The sequence below is a fragment of the Ailuropoda melanoleuca genome, chromosome 6 (assembly GCF_002007445.2).
Source record: "Ailuropoda melanoleuca isolate Jingjing chromosome 6, ASM200744v2, whole genome shotgun sequence".
Classification (NCBI taxonomy): Eukaryota; Metazoa; Chordata; class Mammalia; order Carnivora; family Ursidae; genus Ailuropoda; species Ailuropoda melanoleuca.
The window spans coordinates 95,625,289-95,635,822 of record NC_048223.1 but is presented as its reverse complement, the minus strand read 5'-3'; the positions used below and the strand labels follow the sequence as shown (position 1 = coordinate 95,635,822).

The 10,534-nt window shown below is 46.0% G+C and overlaps 1 protein-coding gene across 1 annotated transcript in view; it reads right to left on the bottom strand.

The window, feature by feature from the left end:
• Window positions 1-4,620: 4,620 nt before the first annotated feature.
• HHEX (hematopoietically expressed homeobox) overlaps window positions 4,621-10,534 on the bottom strand; it is a 6,557-nt gene continuing 643 nt past the window's right edge. The window contains exons 2-5 of the mRNA XM_034663608.1: window positions 10,210-10,530; window positions 7,976-8,154; window positions 7,717-7,767; window positions 4,621-5,733 (exon numbers count right to left, since the gene is read on the bottom strand). Coding sequence (XP_034519499.1) covers window positions 5,515-5,733; window positions 7,717-7,767; window positions 7,976-8,154; window positions 10,210-10,530 — 770 coding nt within the window. The 3' untranslated portion in view covers window positions 4,621-5,514. The remainder of the gene's footprint in view (window positions 5,734-7,716; window positions 7,768-7,975; window positions 8,155-10,209; window positions 10,531-10,534) is intronic.

The following is a 10,534-nucleotide window of genomic DNA, read 5'->3' as shown; positions in this document are numbered from 1 at the left end:
GCAAATAATGGGAGAGGAATAGGGAAGAGGGGGTTGTGATTTTAGATTGTGATTTTAGGGAGGCTAGGGCTGTCCAAGCCTGGGGGACGTGAGAGAGCCAGCCCTGAGGCTGTCTGGGGGAAGAGAATTCCAGAGGGAGGAAACTGCAAACCTAAAAACCCAAGAGAGCTATGTGACTGGAGGGGGACAGTACCAGTCCATAATCCCTTCTTCAAAATTCTGGAGCCAAAAACCTCTGAAGATTCTAGTCATACTTACTCCCTGCCCTCTTTCATCTCCAGATCTTCGAACATGATCATCCCTCTCCCTGGGATAGCATCCCATCTCCTTTTCTGTGCCAAGAGCCTCTGAAGTGCTCTACCATGACTTCCTGTGCCTGCACCTTATAGCAGTCTCCTCCGGTCACCCACATCACATCCCAGTGCTACTCAGGGATTAACTCCTAGAGGGATATAGATAGATAGATGATAGATAGGTAATTTTTTTTTTTAAGTAGGCTCCAGGTGGGTCTTGAACTCAAGACCCTGAGATCAAGACCTGATCTGAGATCAAGAGTGGGACGCTTAACCAACTGAGCCACCCAGGGGTTCCAGAGGGACACATATTATTACTTTCACTATTATTGCTTATCCTGGTCCAAAAAGGGGGAAAAAAAAAAAAAACTAAACTAAAGAACTGTCCTTGGAGGGATGAGGGTAGTGTATTAGGGCTCCAGCAACATCTTCCTCAAACCTAGAATTTCCACCTGAAAACTGAACATTTCTATATATTTGAAGAAAATCTTGGCCCTAATTGTGACATCTAAAGAACAGAGACTAGTCATTTTTTATTCCTAATGGGGAAATAAAATGAATGAGGAAGAGAAATCCTGAAAGGGGGCGGGGTGCGAGTAGGTGGAGTGGAGAAAGGAAATGATTAAAAAGAAGTAGAGAGGTGAGGAAGGATGAAAGGCAGAATTAAACTACAAAAGAAAAATATAAACAAATTTCACGGAGACAAACTGAATAGGCATTTCTCTTCCTGCAAGTATGGGGGGGGGGAGTACCGTTAACTTTTTCCTGCAGTTGTCTTTGGAGAGTGACAAGATTTTTGAATAGGATTTTGAAGGATACCAATCTTCCCTGTCAAATTAGAAAAAATTCTAATGGTTAGAAAATATGCTTATTATTATTATTATTTTTTAATGAGAAGCTGTCTCGTTGCTTTTCATCTGGAAAATCGCTTGAAACTGGCAGTGAACTCCCCTCTCCTTTTTTCTTTTTTTTTCTTTTTTTTTTTCTTTTCTTTTTTTTAAGTAGCTACACCGAAAAGTGTTCACCCGCCTAGAAAACCTCGCGGCAACCGCCGGATGCTCCAAAGTCAAGATCCTCCGCAGACAGGAAATGCCTTTGCCAGCTCCAAGGTCTCCTCCCCGAAGCCCTCTCCATTGTCTGCTGAGATTTGTGTACTTCTGACTGAGAAGGTTTACCGTCTGCTACAGCGAATCAAAGAGCGACCTTAAAAGAAGGGAGTCCGTGAGGGCTTTCTAGTTTTTCTAGCTAACATCTGGTGCCCACTGTATCCCAGGTATGATGCTTGCTGTCAGGTGAGCACCCCACCTCTCTAGGACCTGGGCTGAGAATTCACGTTTCCCAAGGCCCCCAACCAGCAAGAGAGCCATTCTTCCAGCCGTGCTCTTACCCACGATGGTATAATCCCTGACACTGGAGTTCCCTCAGCCAGATCTGAAGGGGTAGCTGCAGTTCTGAAGACCTTGGATCTCAGATATTTGGTGGGTGGTAGGAATCTCCAAAATGCTTGTCATTTGGATTTAACAACAATACCAAAAAATGTATCAAGGGACAGAATTCGATTAGACAAATACAGAATCCAGCTGGAATGTCATGAAACCCAAAGTGAAGGAAAGGAAATGTTGGGACAATATCTGATTATTTTTACCACAAGATACCAACTCCTAACCATTTAGAAGCATCCTGGGTGACTCTTTGGTTCTCCACAATTCTGTCCCATGTCAGGAGTCACAAAAGTCTCACCTCCACTCACAGATTTAAAGGATCATTGATTATTAGATTTTAAAGAAAAATCAAAAGGGTGAACTTTCGAGCTTGAGTTCCATAAGGCAGTATAACTGGAATGGGAATTTTGGTAAGGGCAGTCTGTCCCCATCAAAGTGCACTTCCCCCAAGTCCAAATACATTTTCTTGAATCTCTGCCCTGCCTCCATTAAGTAAAATGAATATTCACAGCAATGAAACCACCAAAGAAAAAAAAAAGTTGTCAGAAATGTTGAAAAAGAATAGGTACTTTCACTATCAGAGATGGTTTCCTCTTTTCCCACAAGATGTTTTATCAGCTTTCACCCTGAGAAAACCATAAAAAGTAAGAAAAAGAAACCTTATGCAATAGTTCTCTAAATAAAATACTACACAGCATGCTAGTCATCCCTAAAAGTAATGTTGTTTAAAGAGTCAAAGTACATCATCCAACAAAATCAATATCCTATTAAGTTAGAAAGGGTTCTGAATATCAAAGACCAACGAACTGAATAACTTAAAGTATAAGTACATGACCTAGGGGATTAATCACACACTGTCATGGTGAAATTAGGGCAATTCTTCCAATCATTAACGTTTTGCTTACAAAAATGTGCTTTTCTGTTTGACTTTCTGCTAAATGATAACCGTTTTCAAGTTGAATCTCCTGATAAAAAGAGTTAAAAACAAGACAGGAGTTGTGCTGTAAAGGTCATACATGCTGCTTCAACATGAAATAGCCAAAAGACAAACAAATGAAAAAATGCCTGGATTGTAGGAAGAATTTGTAAATATTCATTGGCAATCTGCAATGGGGCATTTTGAGAACAGTTAATGCCAACCTGTACCCTGAGAATACTGTACTTCTCTGGTGAACATGCTCTTGATTAAGACTATGTTTAGATTCAGAATATGAGCAACTTGAAGAGGGTTAGGAATAGTTTTAAACTAGAAAACACCCTGGATTCAAGAAACTGTCTACTTTAAAACAAGATTTCACCCTTCAACTTTTCTAGTGTCAATCAATACATGAGCCTGTATTTCTCTGCCTGATCATCACGATACAGTTATTCTCAAGAATAAACATTAACCAGAGGTTATCTCCAGGAGCGAAACACACACGAACTGATTTCAGAATTGCTTTAATTCAATATTAGGCCCACAAGCCTCCCATTCACCAAAAGTCTGATACAGACAGTCCCATTTTCAAAGGAGACTGATTATGATCCTTGACACCTGGATGTAACCTGTCAGGCAGGGTCTGGGAGTTTGGAGCCTGCAGCTGGTGGGAAGGGAGACCTTCCAACTGGAGGTCTATTTTGGGCTCCAACACTGAGAAGACACAGAATAGGGGGAACCATAAAAATAAAGAGCTTGAACTGAGTTGGGAATTTGGGGGCTGGAAAGGATCACGTAGATCAACTAGACCATTTCCATTCCACAGATGAAAGAACGGGGGCCAAGAACTAAAACTCCAACCCAAATTATTAAACTTCCAGGCCTATTCACACCTTTCTGCTTAAAGACCCGGTGCTAACTTTCTCAGAAATTTAAATTTCAAGCAATTCCAAAGGCTTTCCTGGAATCTAAGGAGGCAAGCTCTAACAGCTCCCTAAAAGCAATAACCGTTTTACTGTCTTCACTGGAGTGCCCACGTCTGGAGAGTCAATAGCCCTGGTAAGCCGGTCGAGGGGCAGAGTCATTCCTTCAGGTGCCCTCAGTCAGGAGGCACCCACTTCCACAAACAACTAGAGGCCTCCATGGAGGCCCAGGCTAGAGGACGAGGTTTCTGGACCTCTTCCCCAACAGGGCCCTGGCTCCACTAGGCAAGCAGCCGGAGGCAGTCCCTGGGCCAGTCAGAAACCTCAGGCTATCCTTCCTCTCAGCCCCACAACCGCCTTACCTGGCACTGCCATTCTCCCCTCAGTAGCCCTTCCTCAGCCCTTCCGGGTCCCAGAGCCGTCAGACTCTGGCTCCCACCGGCCTAGGCGCGCCCCTCTTCCCCCCTTCTCCCTTTCATTCCTCCTGCTCCCACACTGGGAGGAGTTACTGGGAAAAGGGAAGCAAGTGAGAGAGGAGTGAGGTGGTAGGCGGGCCCCACCTGCTTCTACTCGAGGAGCACCTTGGCGGTTCTCAAAGCGCGGTCCTCCTTCCAACCGCGTTGTCATCACCTGAACACGTGTTGAAGTGCAAATTCTCAGTCCCACCCCGGACCTACCAAATCAGAAACTCCGGCGACACGGTTGGTCAAGAGTTTCAAGAAACTCTGCGGGTGCTTCTGAAGCTCGCTGAAGCTGGAGACTCGCGGTCTCGGCACAAACTACCTCCCTGCTCTTCCCTGGCAGGCCCCCCCCACCCCCTCCGCGTTCTGGGTGCGCGGGCGGTAGCCTCTTCCTAGCGCGACGCACACACGTCGAGCCCCTCCCCCGCCCCGGCTCCCCTCCCCCTTCGACGGAAAGTCCTAAATCTACTTCCCCGGGCCCATCCGCGCCCCGGCGGCCCTCGCGCCCCCGCGCCAAGACCCGGGAGGCGCTGGAAGTAAAGGTGAGAGATGTGCGTTTGTTTCACTGGAAGAATGAGAGGTCCCTCGAGGTCAGTCGTCCCACCGAAGGGTTTATTTTATACACAAGTTACTCATTTTAAAAAACACCATTTTGGTCATTTTTTTTACAGTGAACAATTATATATACACACATTATAAACACTGTTTGATATAAAACACAATATCTACAGTCTACTTACATTTAATTAACCTGCTACTTCTAGTTCATCTGTGATTAATTTTGGTCACCGACGAGTCAGTTTCTCTGCTTGAATTGGACTGTACTATTCCCTTAACACCTTGGTCATAGAAGGTACTAAGTGATAGTGCATAACAAGCATTTAAGATTCTTATCAACTATATCTCTCTGACAAAAAGAACACACACATCCCCGAGATAGGAGCTCTGAGATCATACTGGATTTAAGGCAGCAGTATAAGAATGTAATATAAAAGTAAAGGAAGTTTCCTTTTAAAATATTCCAAGGCTGCCTGAAATGTGGGCTCCCTTACCAAGGCATACCTCTGGATCTGGGGTGCCCTTTTGCTTTTCCATTAAGTGGGATGTAGATACAGATTAAAAAGTCATTCAAGAAGATCTTATTAAAATCCTTAGTTATAACTTAAAAATTTAACAAAAAAGTTCAAAATTACTTTCTATAAATAGAAAAAACAATTTACCTTTTTTAAAAGGGGGTGAATTTAACCAGTGAAGAGTCCCTTCATCATATAATCTACAATCAGTACAAAAACCATTTAAGTCAAAATTAAGGTTTCAATGTAAGTTTGCTGCTTAGCCAGTGCACCAAATATTTTAGGTTTCCAGAATACCAGAAAATTGATTCCCTTTCTCATAGTTTTCCAGTATGTCTATTGAGATTTTCTGTAGCCAATATTATTCCCAAGTCCAGTTTTCTGAACATGCCAATGTCAGTGGTCATCATCCAGCATTAAAATAGCCTTTATCGCCCTCAATGTCCACTTCCTGATCGGAATCCTCTGAAATTTCTGATTCAAGGTCTTCCTGGGAGGCTGGGGAGGGTGAACATTGAGAGCTATCCAAAGCACCTTTATTCTGCTCACTGGGCAAGTCTTGCCTCTGGTCACAGGGATTGTCCAAACTTTCCAGTTCTTCTTTTTTATTACTTTGAGGGTTCTCCTGAGTGAAAGGAATGAAAATGGAAATTGGTAGGCTCGTGAAATATGGAGACATAAGAGACATAAATCAAAATGTGTTTTCATTCTCTATCATCTTTAAATTTTTTAGTTTATTGCTTTCAGCTATAATCTTTTTATTCAGAAAATACATACTTGTGCTTCTTTCTTATTTTGGGAGAAAATTGCCTGTCATATCAAAGAAAGATTATTCTCTTGCCAGTTAAGAACAACCAGTCACAAATATAACTAAATGTATTGTGTCAAATGAACACCTAGCTCCAGCCCATACTCATGGCCTCAAGATTCTTAAAAGTTTAGCGGAGGGGGAGATTAGATTACTACAGATACACACTATCTTCATTCTTCAAGTATTTTTAAAACCTTGCCAATTAACAGGGTCTTCCAAACATTTAAAAAATATGAATGCTAAGTAGTGAATTTAGGGAAAGTTTCAAAATTATTAGACTGAATCCTTTTTCATCCATTTTCTGGAGTAAATTTATAAACGTATAAATATACATAACAAGTTACAAAATCATAGCAAAGGTAAAAATGCAGAACTGGAAGAATGCTGCCAACTTAAAGGGAGACAATTAACTACAATTTACTTAAAATCCAGAGGAAATTTCTGGAAAATATATTTCCATATTACAAAATGGAATATTTATTTTTTATTTTTTTAAGACTTTATTTGACATAGCATAAGCAGGGGGAGTGGGAGAGGGAGAAGCAGGCTCCCCACTGAGCAGAGAGTCTGATGTGGGGCTCCATCTCAGGACCCTGGGATCATGACCTGAGTGGAAGGCAGATGTTTAACCAACTGAGCCACCCAGGGGCCCCAGGAAACACTATTTTAAAAATCCCTGGTAAATTACAGTCAAGCCTTTGACCAAGAACTAAATGGGTGAATATTTAATCCTATTTGTCTAAGATAGACATAAACAGTACAAAGAAATATGACATATTCCTAAGGGTTTTTTTAAAGCAAGACTATAGAATATATTTACCAGGCTTGCAACTAAGTAAGCAATAGATGCACAAGGTCAGAGAGAATCTACAAATTTTTAAATCATGTTAGAATAATGAAGTTATGGAAAATTTATTTTCTGTCCAAAAGTGCTCTTTGTGACACCATCTTATTTCTAATGAAAAAGTTATGATCACTAAATTTTAAAATGCACCCTGCTTTCAATTTCCCCACTCATATTATTGTTTTCAAAAATATTTTATTCTAAATTGTACATACACTGGCAAATGAACAATTCAGCAATTGTCAGATAACTTCGGAGAAGACATCCAGATTGGAACATCAAAAGCAAATCTTTAGCTTTAAGTCAATCGAGGTTTTTCAAAAACTGAATCAGCCTTTACTTTTTATCACATCTTGCGTAACAAGGTCATTGGAAAAAAAACTGTTAGTAAGTTTAAGCTACTTTCCAAATAGGCTTGTATATTTTCTTACGTGTTCTATATTCATTTTAAGAGCTGGCATTAGATGGGAAATAATTTTAAACTCTTTGATATTTAATTCTTCTAAAAAAGCCGTGCAAACAAGACTTAGAGGTGTTTATTTCCTTATATTTACCCTTGAGCTCTGCCTGGTTTTATTATGGCTGTGTAAATAAAAGAAACAATTTTCTCCCAAAGATAACTGCTTAAGTCATTTACTGTCAATTACTTTATCTTTCCTGCGTTAATTAGATAAACAACATATGGGGTTTATAAAACAATTAGCCCGGAGTTTTACCAGCCAGTGTGTGAAAACCCAAGCATAATTGATATAGGAACTGCATTAGGTGCTTTTAGCATTACTGCCACCTGAGCAACTCATCCTGAATTTCAGCAGGACTATTTGCCTTTTTAATCAAGGTGAAGAGGTTAAATAGTCTCTCAAATGACTTTTGCATACAACCCATAACAGGCCTCGCATTGAGATAACATGATAAAAATATTTATTTCCATAGAAACAGAACCATGTCGATACCTGTTTCAGTCTTCTCCATTTAGCGCGTCGATTCTGAAACCAGGTTTTAACCTACAGGAAAGAGAGAAAGAAAACTTGCCACGAACCCAAGAGACCTGGGGAGTAACGGAGAAGCTGATCGGCGGCTGTCGACCAGCCAGAGCCCTGGGCATTAGACAGCGCGACGCGGAACGCCGGAGCGCACGGTTGGCGACCCATCTGTCTTCCGCCCCGCGACCCCCACCCCAGGAATCTGCCCCGAGCCCGCAGGCGCGCTCACCTGTCTCTCGCTGAGCTGCAGCATCTTGGCCAGACGCTTCCTCTCGGGCGGAGAGAGGTATTTCTGGGTCTCAAACTTCTTCTCCAACTCGATGGTCTGGTCGTTGGAGAACCTCACCTGGCCGCCTTTCCTTTTATGCAGAGGCCTCTGCAAGAAAGGGCTCCAGAGCAGGGGTTTGCCTGCAGGCAGAGAGAGCAGCGGTTACTGACAGCTCCGGAGCGGCCAGGCCCTGGGGGTGACTAAGGGGAGCAGGGGACGCAGAAGGACACTCAACCAGACATGTTCAGATACAGCCACCCAGAAGGACCCAATACTTTCCCCCAAGACACATGCATACCCAGAGACAGACACACCCGAAGGCACACACACCTACACTGCATATGCACATAGACCATCCTTATACACTCAGACGCACACAAACTGTCATCACACCCATAGCTGATTTCAAACGCACAAATCTTTTGATCCCCAAAAGAACACCCACTATAATACCAATGACACTCTTTAACAAGTCACTCGAATTTATACATAACTTTTGGCACCTCTAGGCCCTCTCCCTTGGTGAGCCGCGCTTTCCAAATACCCAAGTATGTGTTTGTTGGGGAGGAACCGGGCTGTTAAACTCCGCAAGGCGTTCGGGTTAGGAGCCGCCGGCGGGAGCCTGCTCGGGAGGCCCTCGGACTGGGCGCAGACGTTAGGCCGCCCGCGGAGCTTCCAATCCTGGCTCCAGGGCGCTGCGGCCTCCTCTGATTTCACACCCGGCGGCGGGGGCGGCCAGTTAAAGCTACCCCGTGGGCTATGGCAACATTTCCGTCAATGTGTTTCCTGTTGGTCTATCTCGAAAAGCCCTTTGCTTCCTCCTGAGCGGTCCCCGCAGTAACCCAAGGAAACCCAGGGCGCGCTCTGTGAAAACGTTCGCCCCAGGCCCGGCCCGGCTGAGGGTCCCGCTCCGGCCCCAGCAGGAGAACAGAGCCGCGCTGGGGCCACCGCACAAAACCTCGAAGCTGGAATCAAATATACAGTAACTTAAAAAAAAAAAAAAAAAGCTAAAATATAATCCCCTTCAAATCTTAACGATGAGAAAGGAGGGTGGAGGGCTGAGCTAGAGGCCGCGTCATAAACATGAAGGCCTTAAAATGTTAGTCTCTAGGGTCCCCACAGAAGCTGCCAGTAGCAGAGAGTAAATTTAAAACCCTGGTGGCCCAAGGCAAGGAGCCCCGTTTCTTTATTCCCCCCGGGGCTTCAGATACCAGAGCCACCAAGGGCCACGGGGAGTGCGGGTCACCATTGGCTTATTTCTTAGGCCGCGCGCTGAGGGGACAAGCCCCGCGAATACCATATGCCCTAGGTGTCCCCTGTCAAGTCAGTCCGTCTGTCCGTCCGTCGGTCTGCAGGCCTGCCCCCAAACACTTTGAAAGCTGGCATTGTTGGGTTTTTTTCCTCCAGATTTTGCTTACGTCAGGCTTCAGACTAGTGCAAAACAGCTTCGGGGGGGGAAAAAAGGAAGCAACTGGTTATTTTAGCTGCCATAAAGTCACATCCCACACAGAGGAAATGAACAATATCAGAAAAACGGATCCCGGCTATCAGAAGTCGAGTGTTTCCTGAATTTGTCTGTATTGAGGATGTCGATAAAATAATCAGCAGCGTGCACTACTCCGGGGGAAGGGTCTGCTTCATGCAGCCAGGAAAACACTTAACAGCTTCTGAAACCAGATTTACTCCTATCGAGAACTCAAGATTTCCTGTATGAACGGAAAGGGTCAGGCTCTTTCACTGCACAAGCTTGTTGAACCAGGTCCAGCCTCGTAACCACCGGGGCCCAGCAGCTATCCCGGCCCCGCAGGGCCGGACCGGGGCGCCTTGGCACTCCCTTCCCCGTCCCTCCAGCTAAGGGGACCCCACCCCGAACGGCGCGCGCTCCCCGGGGCTGCCTTCGGCCGCTAGCCCCCGCGGCAGTGCCAGAGGTCTCGCCCGGGCCCGCGCGCCCCGACGCCTGCAAGGTGCAGGAAAACCAATCTGAGTCATGGTGCGGTCAACCCCGGCCGCGCGCCACTGGGGCCCGCGCCTCCTATCCCCGCGCGCGCCCGAGAGCCGCTTTTCGATCGCTTTTGCCACAACTTTCTATTGCCTCCCCCTCCGCCCCCGCCGCCTCCTGGACGCTGCCACCTGCCGGGTGGCGCCTTCCTAGCCGCCGCCGCGGCTCGGCCCCGCCATGACCCCGGCCGCCTTACCCAGGGGGTCGTGGCGGAGCAGGGCGTGCGTGTAGTCGTTCACCGTCCGCGGGAAAGGGTACAGAGGGCCCCCGAAGCCGCCGGGTCCGTAGGCAGCGGCCAGCGCGGCGGCGGAGTGGTGCGAGAAGGCGGGGTGGATCGGCGTGGGCTCGTACACCGGGGTCCGGTAGGAGGACACGAGGCTGGTGAAGGAGGAGTTGGGGGACGGCAGCGTGGGGGCGGGGGTGGGCGCGGCAGGCCCGCGGCCCAGGATGTCCTCGATGTAGAACCGCGTCGGGTGCGCCGGCTGCAGCAACGGCGTGGGCGCGTAGAGCGGCACCCCCAC